This window comes from Manacus vitellinus, unplaced genomic scaffold (assembly GCF_001715985.3).
Source record: "Manacus vitellinus isolate BGI_N305 unplaced genomic scaffold, ASM171598v3 scaffold_21_pilon, whole genome shotgun sequence".
Lineage (NCBI taxonomy): Eukaryota > Metazoa > Chordata > Aves > Passeriformes > Pipridae > Manacus > Manacus vitellinus.
The window spans coordinates 9,970,437-9,988,884 of NW_021939546.1; the positions used below are offsets into that span (position 1 = coordinate 9,970,437).

An 18,448-nucleotide genomic window follows, 5' to 3' on the forward strand; every position below is an offset into this window, starting at 1 on the left:
GACCAAAAGTCTATTTCTAGAAGCCTTAGTAGCCCTATTTATCAGAGTGAAATAAGATATTATCATCCCATTATCCCATCACATGCCTTCTGCACTTGAAGACATATGCATTTCTTCTACTTTTCTGTAACACTGAAAATAGTTTTTCTGTTGTAAAATATTTGTCCAAACAGTAAATGGTGAAGAAAATGCCGAGCCAATATCAGAGGAATGAACAGGTAATTATATTAGCATGTATTTCTTTCACTATAAATGCATAATATAATATACAGTTATTAACTTACTTTCTTGTGCATTTCTCAAATGGAAAAATAATTAGTGTTCATCCTTCTCTTTTTGGAAATGAATTTTTTTGCAGACTGCAATTTGTTAGTATAATTTTCCTGTAAAGGACAAAGCTTTCAATGTATATGCTACTGATATATTTTGACAAAAATCATACCATTGTATAGAACATTTGTGTCCTTATATATTTTATCATAAAATAAACTTCACGTTTAAAAAAATTTCTTTATTTAAGTTCTTTCTGTGAGTTTTGTGTCCTAAGCAAGCGAGGCTTGGATATTCACATGCCTCCGTGGGTGAATGTCTCTTCCTTCTAATAATTCTAAAATTTCAAGTATGAGTTGGATTGAACAGTCTCAAAGGTTCTAAGTTCATTTAAGATGCATAAAAATAGGCAGCAGGATGGAGGAAAAAGATCCCATTAATGCTGATAGCTGGGAAGATGCTTCTGAGGATTGTAATAAAATAAGAAGCTGGTGAGGAGTTCAATTCCAGGGAATCCGTGCAGGATTTAGGTACTAGAGAGCTCCCACCAAAAGAAGTGGCTCCAGCTGAATATCAGAGTATTGCATAGAGAGTGTTCAGCCACAGGTCGTACCTGGGCAAGAAGCCAGGCTGTGTGGTTAGTTGCTTAGGGGGACTTTAACATATGATGCCATTATTATATCCAAATTCTTAAATAGGCTTTGAAAAGAAAAGAGTTCATTTACTGGTGCATGTGTTAAACGGTGCAAATTTTATGCTCTGTAGAAATGTATGGGGTAGTAGCCTTCTACTGGTTTTTATATATGTATTTTTTGGTCTATGCTCATGACTATTTTTTTTCCACTTTTACTGTGGCAGGCAGTGCCCCGGGAAGTGATGATATCATAGCAGGGAACGTGAGCAAGTACATTGTTCTCCCAGCTGCTTATTCTGGACAGCCTAAAAAAGGACATCTTATATTTGATGCCTGTTTTGAAAGTGGTAAGTATTCTCAGCATTGTTTTATGTTACCTAGTTGTCAATGTATTAACACTTTTAACTCTATCACTCATCTTTGTGTAAAGTGTCTGAATTCTGAGGAAGAGTTACATTAAATACTACTTAACAAAGTTATCTGATTCACTTCAGTCAATGACATAAAAGCAGACTGTTCAAATGTCAAATGGTAGTGAAGTTTGCTGTTAACCTACAATGAACGTTTCAGCAGGTCCATCTTTAACCACATCTAGATACATTCTGTTGTTATATCCAGTATTTATAGACCACTAATCTAAGATGTATTTAAAATATGCTATTTTAAAATTTAATTTAGAAGTTTAGTAGGGCAGTTAACATCATAAAGCGCCAAGACCATCCTTGCATAGTGAGGAGATTTTACAAATGTGTAGATACTGTCTTTAAATGTATTTCTTTGTGTTTCTTGTGGCCTGATTCTGTCCTGCTGAGGTTAATGGAAGTTCTGCCTCTGATGTCAATAGAAGGAGAATTAAAATTTAGGAAGCTACAGGAAACTGAAAGAGAAATTATTTTTTACAAGAGTTATAGTTAGCCTAATAATTTAAAGAATAGTTATAATCACGTATGTTCATATGCATGTGGGGTTTGTAGGTAAATATGTATATATGAATATGTAGCATTGTATACATTTTTATGTTACATACATGTGTGCTTCCAGATTTTTAGCTTAGATCTATTATTAGTGGCTTTCAGACCTACAGAACACTGTTAAACACCATATGTACAGAAGGCATTTGGCAGGATAAACTATAGTTTTCAGCATGGTTTATGTGAGAGGTGTTGGTAATGCCAAAACTGCTACAGTGTCTCGTAAAATGAGCTTTTTATGAAGAGTTACGTCCCTCAGGGTAGAACACTGGCTGCCAGTTCCTGGATAAATACTAAACTGAGTTATTTAAATCCTGTGATTATATTATGTAAAAAAAGTGCAAATGATGCAGTGAATAATAATAAGTATCTTCTTTTTAAGGTGTGTCTCTGGAGGTTCAGACAATAATATGTGTTTTTAAAAATACTTTGGGTGCTGTTTCATAATATCTATATGGTATTTTGCATTTTGTATCAGGAAATGGCTTATGGAATGAATCAGTTGGCCAAGCTGAGAAATTTACTGTCTAAGCTGCTCTGCAATGAAAAGGATCAGTAGCAACCATCAAATTATTTGTGAAGTAATGTGAATCCTTGCATGATGGTTTAATTCCAGTTTTTGAACAATGGAATTAATTACATTTTTCCATGAAAACATTTAATCAGTTCAAAGGTAACATTCATATTTTGTATACTCTGACAATAATAGCATGGGATAGAGGCAGGTGCTTTTGAAATACTCTGTTTATTTACATTGTAGCATGATGAGGCTCTGATGTTGCTTTGCATATTCACACACTTCCAAAATACAAATATGAATGAAATGAATACCTTCATTTACTTTCTTGTGATGATGATGTATTAGCAAGAATGGGAGTAATATTGTGTACACTTCATATGTAAATTCACTTTATCTTTTATTATATGTCAGCCAAGTAATTGCTTAGAGTACTTTTACTGGTCAAAGCAAATTAACTGATTATTGGATAATTTATGAAATTGTTATTAATGTAAAAATCTATCCCCTCTTGTTATCCAAACAACGATATGCAGCATTTGTAAGGACTGCACTGATGCTCTTTGAGTACCACCTTAAAATGGTAATATCCTGTTGAAATTGCCTTTTTCAAAGGACAGATTATAAAACTGGTCCCACCTGGAGCATTGCACCCAGCTCTGGGGTCCCCACTGCAAGAAATACATGGACCTCAGGAGTCAGAGGAGGGCACAAGGATGCTCTGAGGGTTGGAGCACCTGTGCTGTGGAGACAGGCAGGGAGAGCTGGGGCTGTTCAGCCTGGAGAGGAGAAGGCTCTGGGGAGACCTTGTTGTGGCCTCTCAGCATGGGAAGGGGGCCTGTAAGAAAGATAAAGATGCTTTAGCAAGGCCTGTGGGGACAGGATGAGGAGCAGTGCTTTTGAACTGAGAGAGGGAAGACTGAGATGGCCTGTAAGGAAGAAGTTGTTTACAGTGAGGGGGCAGACATTGGCACGGGGTGCCCAGAGAAGCTGTGGATGCCCTGTCCCTGGAAGTGTTCAAGGCCAGGCTGGATGGGGCTTTGAGCAACCTGGGATAGTGGAAGGTGTCACTGCCTATTGTAGGGGGATTGGAATGAGATGATCTTTAAGGTCCCTTCCAACCCAAACCATTCTATGATTCTAAAATAGAAGTTGTGTTAAATATGATTCCATAAGTGGCTTTCCTTTCTTTGGCTGCATTCCTATTTTCTTGACAGATCTGGTTGATAGAACTGAACATTCCCTTCTAGACCTATTTTTCAATGACTATGATTTTATATTGTAGGAATGGAAGTGAATACCCTTCAGAATAGAAAAACATTACTAAGCTTGTAGAAATCAGGAAAAATATTATCACATACAGAAGAAATGCTATTTAATGGTTTCATTTTGGTAATGGCTATCATTATTGTATTAAAAAGTGTTGAAAAGTATGAATTTGTTTGAGACTGAGAGCTGTGTTTCATGCAGTCTGAAAACCAATATCCAGCTTGGTGTTTTGAAGTGTCTTGCTTTCAAAAAAATCATAAAGAATAGAAATGAAATGGGGACTGGGATTTCTTTTTAGCCCACTCTGTTGAGAAGCAAAATACCCTAGTTTTGCCATTCCTGGCAGATGTTTATGTATCTGAGTTTCACTGAGAAAGCAGCAATCCATTCTAATGCTGCAATTTGCTTAGTGTAAGAAACATTTGCTTTCTATGTAGAAATGTTCTTACCAAAAAGGCATTAATTCTTGTCCAGTCCTATAGGCACAGAAAGCAGATTATTCCTTTCTTCTTTAACTTAATGGAAAGCTGCTATCATATCTTTCCTTGGCCTTTTCCTTCTCAGGTTAAATTACTGCTATTTTTTCCAGTGGTTCCTTAGTGCTCACATTTTCCAAATTTTCTATCATTCCTTATTTCCTCTGGCCTATCTCCAGCTGTTTTGGTCCTTTCTTGATTGGCAGTGGTCCAAGGTGAGCATGATACTCAGATAAGATGGTGCCAATACCATGTGGAGTTTATTACATGACGTGCCTTGCCATCTATTTACTTCTGCTTTTCACAATCTTTTTCACAATAGCATGGCACTGTTGACTTATAAAAAATTTGTGATCCCTTATACTGTCCAGGTCCTTTTCAGAAGGAGAGCTGCCTAACCAGTTGGTGGCTTGCACTTTACTCACCCTTAATGAATCTATTACTGGTGAAAAAATCATCGCTGTAAAATAAAAATGAAGAATGGTGGCTGAACACTTTATCTTATTAATAACAGACAGAGGAGTAAAGAAAAGAGAAAATTATCAACTTGCAAGTATGTCAGGAATTTGTGTTTCCATAGCTAGTGTCCTGCCTGGAATCTTCCTTGTTATCTTTAATGCTCAAGAATATATACAGCCAAACCAAACTTTTTACATTGATTTATCATTAGCATAAAAGAAACTGATGACAATTCAAATTTGTTGCATACCACAACATAATTTTTGGATAATGTCAGTTTTCACAAGATTTAGTTTCAGGGAAAAATCGAAGCAGTTATCTATGCACAGAACAAATTTAAAGGAAATAAATGTCACATTTGAAATGTACACATTTGGTCAGTTGTAATTCTGTTTCCTAATATTCATTAAGGCATTAAATTATTAACACAGTTGCAATTTAGCAGCAATGCAGTACTGTACAGATGTTTGCCTCTCATCCTACCTGTCCTGGCAAAATGGGAATTTTCCCTCTGGGGAAAAGGATGTATTGACTTCTACTATACAAAGAAGTCCTTACAGATTGAGCCAGGCCCAGATTTTGATATAAAACTGTTCTTCAGGGAATCTGTCGTCTCATACCAAGGTGAATTGGTATTTCAGACATTTTGTCTAAAGGACTTCAGAGTTTAGTTTAGGCAGCTGCCCCTACTGTCTTGTGTTGCCTTATTGTGTGTGATTTCTGGTGGCATCCATTTAGTCAGCAGCCTATTTTGTGTTGTGGCTAAGACTTGTTGTTATTTGCTTAGTCATTTTTTCCTGTACAAGATGTTTTTGGAGATGATACCTCCAGTGCTGGAAGCCAGTTGTTTTTCTGGGAACTTACATATCTGCAGTAGCTTTGCTTCTGCATGAGGTAACAAACTTTTAATTAATTAATTTTACATGATGCACAAAAAGCTTTTTACGCGTATTTTGCAAAGTGAACAAAGAAAACATAAAAAAAAAAATGTCTCAGCCCTTAAAAAAAAACCTCACCTTTTTTCTCATTGTGCCAAGTCTGTTTGCTGGGTGTAGCCACAAGTTGCCTTCCTGGCTCCGTCCCAGGGGGATTTCCAGGTGGGCTCTAAAAACCTGTGGCTTTTGCCTCCCCAGGCTCTCGATGTAGAGACCTGGCATATGAAAAGCTTGTGTTGGCACTGCCAGCTGGGCCTTCACTGCAGAAAAATGCAAGGCAAGCTCAAGTCTTGCTCCTTGTGTTTGGTGTGACCTGGGTTACCAGTCACCAGGGGGGTGTTGGTTGGTCACTCCAGCCTATCCATCGGGGTGTATCCCAGTGCCTTCTGCCTCGCCCTTTTGGATGTCTCTGGGAAGGCAGGAGGAAGCTGGAGTTAGGCTGGGATGTGTTGTGAGGAGGGGGAAAAACACCCAAGCTTGACAGTTTCTGCTGCTTGTGGCTCAAATTGCTTGTTTTATAATTACTTTTGAGGATTGAAGGAGCAGTGTTGGCTCACAGAGGTTCGTAAATCTCAGCATTCACACTGTTAAATGCAAGGGCTTTTAATAAGGCATTGAAAATATATATTTTGGCTTGTTAGTCAACTATAATGCTGCTTAACTGTTAAAAAATACTGTGTTTCTTGAAATTAAAAATGAAGCTGCTGTCTGCTTTTATTCTCATTTCAACCAAAAAGTGGAACTCCGCCAAGAGTCATTAAATCTTCTATCCTTTGGATGAATTCTTATTTTTTTATGAAAAAATGTTATGATTGGGTAATTTCTGTATTGTGGTTTATGTTCAAAAGGTTGTAATTAAAGTTTTGTAAAATTTTAGATTCAATCTCAATTACTGTAAACCTCATATTATTCTGTTAACTGCTGTACCACCACCTTGCAGTGAAAATTGTTGACAAACGTTAGTTTGTCTTTTCCAACAGCAGGTTCGTAAAATATTTTACATTAGAAACCTGATAAAAAAATTCAGTGCTGATGGATTGCAAATTATATTAATCAGCTGGAAAAAGTTAAGATTTACAATGTATTAAGAGATCTCATATGACTGAGAAGTACCCTCGTATCATTTTTGTTAAGGTTTTAAATATCTTCCTATATTTCAAAAATAGGATAATGTACTTATAAAACACTTTGCACAACACTCAAAATTGCAGTAAGTGATTGTAATTCCACTGATCTCATTGTAAGCACTTACAGGCGTGAAATAGGCCATTGAGCTTTACCATGAAAGATATCTTTTGAACAAAGGCACAGATAATATAGGATGGATTGCCCTTTGGGAGTGCCTGTGTCCCAGTTGTTAAGACTTGGCGTGTAACTTTAGACAGCTAAAATTAGGGGAGATTAATCTTAGTTGTGATTAATAAAATACTGTAAAGTTTGAGTTGCAAAACATTTTCTGAAGCAGCCACTTTTGTTTGTGAAAGATTTAAAAAGGAAAACTAAGATGATACAGAACATGATACTGTTAACATTATGCTCAAAGGAAAACTGAAATCCACCCTAGGAAATAGTTGAGTTTGGGCCATCTTAATATACAACTGTAATATGCTTCCAAAATTATGAAACAGTCTGATCCTCTGTGTGCTTATGTTTAAGTGGACAGAAATACCTTTCTTTCCTTGATTTCAGTGGCACTGCTACGGTATCCTGGAGCAGGAATAAAGCAATACAGGCCAACATCATAATGGCACATCACTAGAAATAAAAAAGTGCAAAAACTGTTTAAAACTACTTTCTTCTAGCGTAAAAAATCTTTTGGTAGTAGACTGAACTGTGTTTTGGAGCAAAACCTAGTTGTTATTCCAAATTTTCTATCATGTAGGGCTGGAATCACCAAGTCAGGTAGAACTCTTGGCTTCCACTTCTGTAAGAATGCTCATCTGAAAAGCAGAAACAAAGGAATGAAAGTGGATGTGTTATTTCAGTAATGTCTGTTTTCCCCCTGCTTTTGTGGCATCAAGGTGTGTCCAGTTAATGAAACACTTTAGTTATTTCCTTATTTGTTGACAGTAATTTATACCATGTTTCACAGAAAGGTATTAAGTGGTTATTGCTACCAGTGGGGATAATTTAGCAAATGTTTCCCATTTCTGAACATATTTGTTCCCAGTTCAGAGCAGAGTTACTCTATCAGAGTATCGATACCTTTGGACTGCTGCAAGTTAGAAGTCTCAAAAACCCTGAGAACAAAGGACTGCTTTTAATTTTTTGTGTGTTTTAATGATGACTCTGGGCATAGATTAATGGATGTAGCATGCACAGAGTGATATCAGTTAACATATATGACATTACTCAGATGTCTCAAACTCCGGAAAAAGCATGTGAATGATTTATGGAATTGATATTAATCTCTTTCCAGTAAATGCATTACTAAAGTTACATGGGAAATTGATGTTACTGCTGTAATGCCAAATTAATTTCTTTCTTGCTAGGTCAGCATTGCAAATGGAACTAAATATTAACCTTTTAAATATCTAAACAGATACAATATGGAAGACATTTTTACAAATGGGGGAGTGCTTGGTGTCGAGGTGATACCAGCTAACACATATGGCATTAGTGAGGTATCATAACTTGGGGGAAATAGATATTAGTGACTTCTGGAGCTGATGAAAATGCAAGAAGTATTAGTGTAATAGCAAGAGTAAAGAATTAGGATGTTATTTGTAGTTATTGTGCTGATTATAATTTTCACAGTCAGTTTACCATCTCTTGCTCCCTTCTTCAAGACCAAGCCTTTCCTCCCACAGACAGGAGATATTTGTGTCTCCTCAGCTGTATACAAGCACACTAAAGTGTTGATTTGCAGTTTGATTGACCTGAAAGGACCAGAATAAGCCACTGGAAATGAAAACAGAAATGTCTGTGATCAGATAATTGTAAGTGCAGAGGAAATTTTCAATGGCCTCCGGATAAGAAACAGTCAAATAGAGTAGGAATCCATAGTAAGGAAAAGAGAAAACTGAGGAATAACATATTAGTGGTCGATAAAATCATGATTCTTAGTCAAAATGTCAGTGAATATGAAACAGTGGTTCCCTATGTGTTCTCTTTGTACAAAAACTAAGGGCTGTCAAATGAAACTAGCAGTTAACATGTGGAAAGCAAACAAAGGAGAACGGTTCCTCACATAGTGTTTAATTAAGCTGTGGAGCTTCTTCCTGCAGGACCTTGTGGGTGCTAAAAGTTGACATGTGTCATGCTTTCAAACAGAAAAAACGACTGACAAGACCAGGAAAGAAAAATCGGTTGAGAGCTGAACACTGACACCATTTTTGGCTCAGAAGGTTCATAAATTGTGCATTCTAAATCGGGAATTATACTGGGAAGTGTCTTCAAATGATTGTTTTGTTTCCATGCTGTTCTCCAGGGATCCATTTCTGGCAGTTACTGAGCTGGACATTGATCTCACCTGATAGATACATCTGGTTGACTGGTTAATCACTGTTAGTAGCTATGATAATATTCTATCATTTTCTAAAAACAGATTGGAGGTTATTGTTGCAGGCCAAAATTAACATCGTGCAAAACTATGGTTTGATCAGATAATAGGAAGGAAAGTGTTAGAGTTATTGTTTCCATTCAAACTAATTTTCTTAAGAGGACAGTGGTTGAGGATGGTGGGCTGACATCAACAGTTGTCCAGAAACAACCTGATGTAGATCTGTTCTTTACATTTCCCACTGTACATTCCTGGTACTTACATTCCCATCAGTGTTTAAGGTGTTGGTGGGATTTTTGTGAGCTTGCTCTTGGACAGAGAAGGAATTAAAAAAAAACAAAACCAAACCCTCAACAACAAAGATACTTTATACAAAGATGGTTAAGTAATTTTTGACAATAAGCAAAAAGGTTTTTGTATATACCAGGTTCTGAGATAAATTTTTCAGTTTCCATTTTTCTGGCTCTGTTCAAAATTTTCCATCTGGAAAAATGATAGAGGGAAATGCAAGAAAGAATAGCAATGTCCCTGCCAGTGTGAAGGAACATTACATTACACTGAACAAATATCCTTATCTGAATGTACAATCACTGAAATAAATGCAGCTGTGTTTATTTCAGCATAATCAGATATATTTGAATATAAAATCATTGACATAAATGCAGCTGTGTTTATTTCAAACTGCACATGTTAATATGAACATGAATGTGACATCAGTTAATCACTCAGGAATGTACAGAGGTATGTATATACAGGGACACAATAGAGGCCTGGGACAGTTGAAAGTGTAAAGAAAAAACTCTAGATTAGAGTTTGTGCTTTACCTAAAAATTTTTTTAACAGCATTGGAAGTCGCTGATGAGGGGATGCAAAATTCTTCTCATATAAAAACCCTGGATTTGAATAAATCTGTGGTTGCTCTATAGAATAACAGGTGACCTCTGCCTCAGTTACTGACTAAGGAAATAATTGCTTTGAATAATTGCTTCCTAAAATAGAGAATCCTGTTAGTCTTGAGTGATTGGTAGGTTCAGGTCAATCTCTTCTGATGGGCACAGTGCAGACCTTAACTTTACCTTGGGTTTTTATCTGATTTTGAGCCTTTAAAACAGCTGACAGCCACCCTTCCAGAATTTCATCTTGCTGGGTTCTCAAACCCAGGGAAAATGCAGTGTAGAGCAGTGCCAGTGGAAAAATTTTGGCACTGTTTATTTTGTCAGGGAGGCTTCTCCTTGCTGTTTCCCCAAAGTAGTTCTTTGCCTTCACTGTCCTGTTTATATGCTTAACCTCTGCCTTTTTAAATCAGAACCCTTCAGAACTAGAAGAAATTGAAAAGTGTTCTTTATTCTGCTTATGCAGGTGGTACTATAGACTAGCACAGTGAATGACTGTACTCAGAATAAAAGAGAAAGTGGCATCAGAACAGTAAATATTTTGGAGCTAAAAGGTATTGGAAAGGCTTTATTTTCATCTGAGAGAACATTGAAATATTCTGCTTGACTAAATAGTGGTATTTTGTTCAGTTAGTTCAATAACCTGTAATATTATCCCCGTTTTGCAGAAGACAGTAGCACAAAAGACCTGGTTCTTGACTGCCTAGTGCCTTTTGTAGGGAATTTCAGCTGTGTGAAGTGAGTGCAAAATGGCTGAGAAATGTTGAGAGTGCTTTGCATCAGATCCGTGTGAGGCAAATGCTGAATGAAGTGTAGGAAATTTCATATCTTGTATTATGTCTCCTAGATTTGATCAAACAGTGATGCTATGAAGAACAGGGGAACAGAAGGAGAGGGCTGAGTAATATTTCTTGTACTTCCTTCTCTACTCCAGCTACATGAACACCTTTCACGGAGTCCCGGAATGGATCAGGTTGGAAGGGACCACAGTGGGTCAGCTGGTGCCACCTCCCTGCTCCAGCAGGGTCATCCCAGAGCACATGGCACAGGGTTGCATCCAGGCAGCTCTTGAATATCTCCAGTGAGGGAGACTCCACACCCTCTCTGGGGAATCTGTTGCAGTGCATGGCCCAGTAAAGAAGTTCTTCCTCATATTTGCCTGGAACTTCCTGAGCATTAGTTCCTGCCTGTTGCCTCTTGCTTGGCAGCACTGAGAGGAGCCTGGTCCATCCTCTGACACCCCCCTTCAGATACTGATGGGATTGTTGAAGTCCCCTCTCAGTCGTCTCTTCTTGAGGGTGAACAGGCCCAGCTCCCTCAGACTTCCCTCATAAATTGTATCCATGTTTGATTGATTTTGTCAGTGACTGTCACAGGCTGCCCACAGGGCCTGTGGAGTCTCCATCCAAACCTGAGTAGATGCAGTATGGAGCAGCTTCTGCTGACCCTGCTCTAGGACTAGACAATCCCCAAAGATCCCTTAGAGATCCCTTAGAAGGTTAACACTTTATTTTTTCATCCCTGAAATTAGAATACACTGCAGATAGATTCTGCTCTTGTTGTTATATAAATAATTTTAAAATTTTAACTGCCTGCTGTTACAAAGTTAACAAGCCAAATTAAGATCTTTGCTTGTTTGAGCTGCCACTAATGTAGGAAGAGACAAAACACTGTGAAATCCATAGTGGTCTGTACTTTTGAAAGAATATTGGTAGAAAAACATACTTCAGAAGAAGTGTTTCTGCATAAACAAAAAGTATTTGCATTCTTGAATGCAAATGGATACTATCTGATTTTAGGAGAAAATATTTTACAGTATTTTGCTCAGCCTAACAGGAATTTGGATACAAGTTATTAGGTGGGAAACACATTGTTTTGGATACATGCAGAGCTTCATTTTGCATTTATTGATTCTGTTTAGTAACCTAATAGCCTGGTAGGTTCAGCCTTTAGCATGCTAATTTTGATTTAGTGTTTGTATTTCTGAAAACAAACTGGGAACAAACCATAAATTATCCAGTAGCTGTTCTTTAGACAGCTACTGGAATTCCAGGATCTACTACAGTAACATAATGTGAAGGTAAATTACCATAATATATTAAGGGTTATTATTATATTCTAACAATTTCTGGTAGAATCACATCTCTGTTTCTCTCATCTGAAACTGTAGGATAGCTTTTTCATAAGAAGTTTGATTTATTCTGTTTAAAAAAAAATTGGGTTTGTTTATTATTGCTACTGTACTATGTTATGAATAATTCATTTTTAGTAGCCTTTTCTAAGATTGTAAATGAATGTCAAATTCCAGATGTGAAAAACTTTTAAGCCTTTTTCATAAATGCAGTATAAAATTTAGAGTTAAAAAATAATACATCTAGGTTTCTTTTTTCCTTTCAGTATTTTGGTGTTCAGCCTAAGAAATTGTGTTCACAGTGAGTTTTTTAAATGATTGACTACTAATTTTTTGTGGACACTCGTGTTCTTTTTTCTGCCTTTCTTCTTATTTGTAGTTTTTATTTACTTATGTTAAGGTCCAATTATATAATGCTTTACATATATGTTTCATATTACTCTTAAATTGTATAATGACATATTTTCAATGCTCTCATGAATATAAAATTGCAGGTATACCTGTGCTGGGCTGGCTGCCACTTGTGTAGGCACAGGCAGATTAGATTTCTTAGCAGTGTTAGCACAGCCCAAAACATCTCAAGACTGGATAAATACTGAGCTGGTGAGTTCACTCTTGAGTTTTGTGCTGTTACAGACACATTGCTGTCAGAATACTTTGTGTCTGAGCTGGGTTGTAGATGTGCTCCTCATTAAAAGCAAAGACAAGGAATGGGGCAGCGATGTTATAATCAATTTATGCTTTCATCTGAAAAATAAAAGCTGATAGCAAGTTGCAACTCGACTTTTGGTCATTACTGCATGTATTTTCTGCAGTCCCTCTGTCCCAAATCTTCGTTTGTGAAGCCTAGACATGAACTCTGTTGCAGTAGCTTGGGGATTGATCCATTCTCACTCATCCCAGACACTTGTCATTACTTGATTATCACTGTGTCATCCTGCCCCTTAGTTATCTTTCCTCTCTGCATTTGTGTAAATGTAACTGCTGAAGTATCTTCTTTTGTATGTTAAGAGAGTGCAGAGCCCCACTTCTTGAGCCTGTACGTTGAATGCTATATCAAATTAAACCTCGTTATCGTCATCTCTAGGACTCCATGTTATTGGCCTGCCATTAGCATTTGTTTTGTTTTACATTATTTCCATCTGTGTGCTCTTCTTTATCCATTTGGATTTAGGCATCCATTTATTTCCTTCCCTCATATTTGCATTTGCATTTCCATCAGCAAACAGTCTTGTCCCTTTCATTTAAGTCATGGTTTCCCATTTTCACATGGTTTCCTCTACAAGTATCCCTTCCTTGAAAGGTTTTCTTAAATCTGCCTTTCCAAAATTCCTCCTGCTTTTTATATATGTGTGTGTATATATATTTTACATATATATATATGTAATATTTAAAGGAATTGAGGTTCTGATGTTTGGTGATCATTTGTCCTTAATCAGTCTGCATGTTCTCTTGGACAAGGAATGTTTCTTACCCAAAGCTTCAACTTCAACTGTGCGCTCCAAATATTTTCTACAGCATAGGGGGTCTGTGTTGACAGATGCCAAATCTTCAGTGCCTGGTCCAGGGCAGAAATCAGTGGAAAAAAATCTCTGCAAAACTACAATTTCTGTTGGCTTTGGGTGAGACCATAAACTTGTGAAATTTTCTATGAATTAGTAGTCCCGTGGAAATGGGGCAAATATTCTGTTACTGGGTCTGGGGTCAGTGAGAGTGAATGCCAGAGGAAAGAGAACGGGTCAGATGGCAGGAAAAGAAGAACATTCTGAGTGATTACCAGAAGTTCCATTCAAAGTGTCTGTCCAATATGTCTGAAGTGCAACAATCATTATGGCATCTCAATGCTTCTTAGGATGTGAATACATGACTTCCAAGACCTCTAATTTTATTTTCTCTTTAGAATATTAGCCTGGTTAATAATAACTTAATGCTTACAGCCTTTTACTGCGGGAGATCACCATGTGCTTTAGCAGGTGCTTTTGTTTTCATTTTATAGTTTCAGAAATCTAAAGGCTTGCAGAAGTTCAGAGCTTCAGTGCTATACAGTAGAATCCCCATTTGAAGCATTTTGACATTATCTTCTTTGAAGCACACTAATTGGATTTAAGCCCACACCTTTGATTACTCTTTAAAACTGAACAAAGTATGTGTCATCCTGAATCACGGCGGATAAGATGGACTTTCCTTTGTAGGGATGCTATTTTAGAGTCTGCCATGCTTCAACAGATATTAGGAATAATAGATACTATTTCAGATATAATGTAACAATAACTGATATTATTTCAGCAGTACAGGAAAACTTAAATACTGTTGGAAGAATTGTGCTAGGTTATCTCCTCTGAGTCAGACTAATGAAGAATGAACCAGCTGAGTAAAGAAAGAGGAGGGAGAACAAGTGTTATCTTTTGCAACCTATTCAGTTTTGGCTGATTTAACCAAGATGAGGAGAAAAGCAATATTGTGTTCTTTGACAGTACTGTAACAAGCTTTGTTAACTGATAATAATAACTGCAAGACATATGTTAAATTGTTGATTCATATGAGAAAGGAAGAATGCTGAAATCAGAAAATTGTAATTTGATAATTGTGATTTAGTCTTTTTTATCTCTGTGGCTTCATAGTGATAGCAAATACAGGCTAGTATATTATAACAAAATAAAATTCCGAAGTGTATGGATTAGAAAATTTGGAGAAAATTCAGTGTTGCCTGATTAATGCAATCCAATGTTGCTTTACTGTGGATGCTACATTTGGAATATTTAATTATTGTATTATTTATTTTATATCTATATCTATCTGTAAATATATATATACATTTCATTATTATATTACTACCTCAGCAGCTTCTTATATATACTCAGAGGGTATACTATTAGAAGTAAAATACAGCATAAGAAAAAAGCAGTGTGTTTAATTGTTATTTTAATTGAAAAGGTTTGATACTTCTTTAGGTTCTCACATGGAGGTAAATTGGCACCTCTTTTTAGTGACCCAGACTAATCTTGAATAGAAATAGTACTGCTAAGTGTGTGTATGTCACTGCTTTTGAAGACTCAAAAGCAACATTGGAACTATAGAATTGGCCAAGGCCATTGCATGTCTGTGAGAAACATTAATGCAGCTCAACCATCACTGTAAGTTAATTTAAGTACTAATTGCTTTAAAAATACTGGTTTGTTTTCTGGTTTTGTAAAATAACTTATGAGATTCTGTCTGTTTTGAAAATCTACATCTTTCTTTTTGGAAAAATATGTTCCTACCAAAACCAGACCCACTGAGAATAAATTCGGAGATACAGTCAAATAAAAGTCAATTTAGTTTTAATCCACTAAATCAAGCTTAAGTGGGCATCTTGATAGGCTAGAAAGTTCTGAATATCAAAATATTACTAGAGCAGAAAAAGTCAGTATGTGATATGATTGACTTTGACTGTTAATACAGGAACATATCTACAGCTCATGCCTTTATATAGCCCAAACCTCCCACTCAACTCACCATCCAAAGTTTGGCAAATAGTTTATTGACTCAAAAGTGCCTCTGACTATACCCTGCACTTCAGCCTATTCATAGCCATGAGTAATATGGGAATAACTGCTCAGCTCTTGTCTTGTGATTATATTTCTTAATGCAGAATAAACGAAGATGGAGGCAGCTGAGCTGGAGACCTGCTGCAGGGTTAAGATCTGTGCCTCCTCATTAGGAACAAACTGATGTCAATAAGACCAAGGGCTACCTCTCTGTGTTAGCAGATGGATAGAGATCAGACCTGCTGTGTGATGGAAAAGCTCAGGAGGAGAAGCTGAGAACCACACTTCCAAATGCTCTGGCTTTCCTGTCAGCTAGAAGGAGCTGTTTCATGGGCATAGTCCTCCTCCTGGCTCCTTGTCTTATTCCCTTCCACTCCCCTCTGGGATCCAACTTGGGTGCAATTCCCAGTTTTGACAGTCAGGAGGGTGTTGGTTGGATTGAGACTCAGCTGGCAGAGGTTCTGTGCTTTTTCCACTGTTGCAGCAGCATTTGGGTAAGAGGAAATTGGACTTAAAATAATAGTCACATTTCCTAGGAATTTTAAAATCATAGTCTCCTCCAGGTTTTGTGTGTTTCAGATGAAGGTGAAAAGTAAAATAAAAGTAGAAGGGAAGGTATGAGATTTTGTTGGCATGAAGGAAGATGATCAACTGTAGCATCTGAGTTGTCCCCACCTGAATACAGGGCATGTGAGAATCAGATGTTAGGGACAACCAGACAGGGAGTTTGAGGATATCTTTTACATGTTTGATTTGATGAAGTTTTCTATTTAAACCCACTCAAAGAGATGTTATTTGTTTCATTTCTGCCCTGTTAGAAGGGGAATGACAGAGCAAAGGGGATATACAAGGAGCAGATGCAAGGTTGGCCATGGAGGTGACAGTATTTTCCTGGGGATCCAGTGGAGGCTATCTAGAATTTGTTGCAAGTTGTCCAAGTAGGAGACTAATAGAAATTGTGAGAACAGTGTCTGCTTGTAGGAGCACTGTGGGCAGGGGAGATCTCTTTTGATTTTTCTTCCTTTTTACTTAGTCATTTTGAGTTTTCTTTATTTAAAAGCCAATTAATCTAGTTTATTATATAGTAAAAAACTCTACTTTTTGTTGGAAAGCTTTATTGGCTTTTTGGAATACTCACTTATAAGAGAAAGATCCAGGCAGTTCAATTTCAATAATATGTCTGACTCAGAGTCTCATCCCATCCATCTTAAACCCATTTTCTTTCTCTAATCACCTGCATGGCCTCGTCACAGTTCCCAGGCTTGCTTTGCTTGTACAGTATTTGCAATTTGCACTCCTTAGATACCTACTTGTCTGATAGACAAGGCAAATGATGTTTCTTTTGTGAATCAAGCACAGGGGGCTGTGTCCAGGAGGACACTCACTTGAGTTCTCACTACCTGAACCACTGGGAGAAGCTTCCTTTGGTGAACTAAAGCATCAGACTGTCTGAGGATGGAGAAAACACATTGCTCTCTTTTTGTCACACTGATGCTCTCCAGTCTGTTGCTGAGCAGACCAATTTTATATGTCTCCAAACATGTGGAATCAAATTACTTATGATCATTGTATAATTATTGTAACCTGAAATTTTGCAATGTAGGAGAGACATGTAACCAACCACACCCTCCAAACAAGCCATTACTTTGAAAGTGGTTTGGTGTTTGCATGGTTAGAGCCAGGACCTTAACAGCTTGGTTCTGCAGAGAAATACTGCTAAACCCCAAAATCTCATAAAGGAAAGTTGCACATTTTTAATTTATATAGCAGTGTATTTGAAGGTATAGATATATCCAAATGTCTATGGATATGAATGTGATTATCATAGAAATTCCTGTTTGTATGGATGTAGCTACTTTAAAAATACTCTCAGCTGATTAATATTTAAGATTAGCATTTACTGTTAATGCAATACATTGAATTGTAAAAGGTATATCTATTGTAGAATACAGATTTTCATTGCTACTGCCACTTTATAACAGTCTTCTGTCAACTTTCTGCCTTGCCCTCTCCTTGCCCTCCTCTCTCCCCATGTTTTAGGCATCATTTTCTGATGAAATCCTCATTTTGTGTTAACACGGGGAGTAAAATAATATGTTGATGTCTTGGATATCAGTTGGTGTTCTGATGATCCCTGAGTAGAGAGAGTGATGTGCTGTCACTCTCTCCATAACTGTCCAAGGTTGAGAATTTTATTACATCTTTCAAAATGTCTTTTCACTTTCATCTGAAAATGAAAATAAGTTGAATAAAATCCAGTTTATGTTGGAGCTGGGCTGTGAATTCACTTCTTTGTATAAAATTAAACTCGATTTCCTAAGGAGTTTTTTTCTGTTAATACAACTTTACTTCCTGCTTTATGACAATTATCATATATGGCTTTTTTTTTTGTTTGTTTTACTGCCACAGTTTGAAGTGAGAGCATTAAGTTAAATTAATTTGACTTTGGTTGGCAAACGGCGATAGTAGCACTTTAACAGCTGTTTGCTTTCCTGGATTGTCCTTGGTGCTGAAATTGCTTTTGTATCTAAACAGCAAAATGTGTTTATAGGGCTACAGAATATGGAGATAAATTTAGCCTGTCAAACAGATATTATTGGGGCTTTTTTGTGCTGTGTTTCTGGGAGTGGATCCTGACTACAGTGCTTTAATTCCAAGCTGTGTGTGCCTTTGGACATCTTACAGGACTGTTTGTGGAGCTTTTCTCTTTGATTTATGACCTTGCCTGTATGGACTTCTGATCAGATTTTAGTCTCATTTAGTGCAAGAGGGGCTAATTATGAAAGTGACAAAGATTCTTTCATTGTGCTAAAGCTTTTTGAATGACAAAAGGGGGCTTTAAATTAAAATGAACTTTAACAAGG

The 18,448-nt window shown here is 37.0% G+C and overlaps 1 protein-coding gene across 1 annotated transcript in view; it reads left to right on the forward strand.

Moving 5' to 3' along the window:
* Window positions 1–687: 687 nt before the first annotated feature.
* The window catches only part of AGBL4 (ATP/GTP binding protein like 4), an 895,196-nt gene continuing 877,435 nt past the window's right edge, over window positions 688–18,448 (forward strand). Inside the window, exons 1-2 of the mRNA XM_018072022.2 lie at window positions 688–742; window positions 1,129–1,251. Of these exons, the coding sequence (XP_017927511.1) occupies window positions 688–742; window positions 1,129–1,251 (178 nt within the window). The remainder of the gene's footprint in view (window positions 743–1,128; window positions 1,252–18,448) is intronic.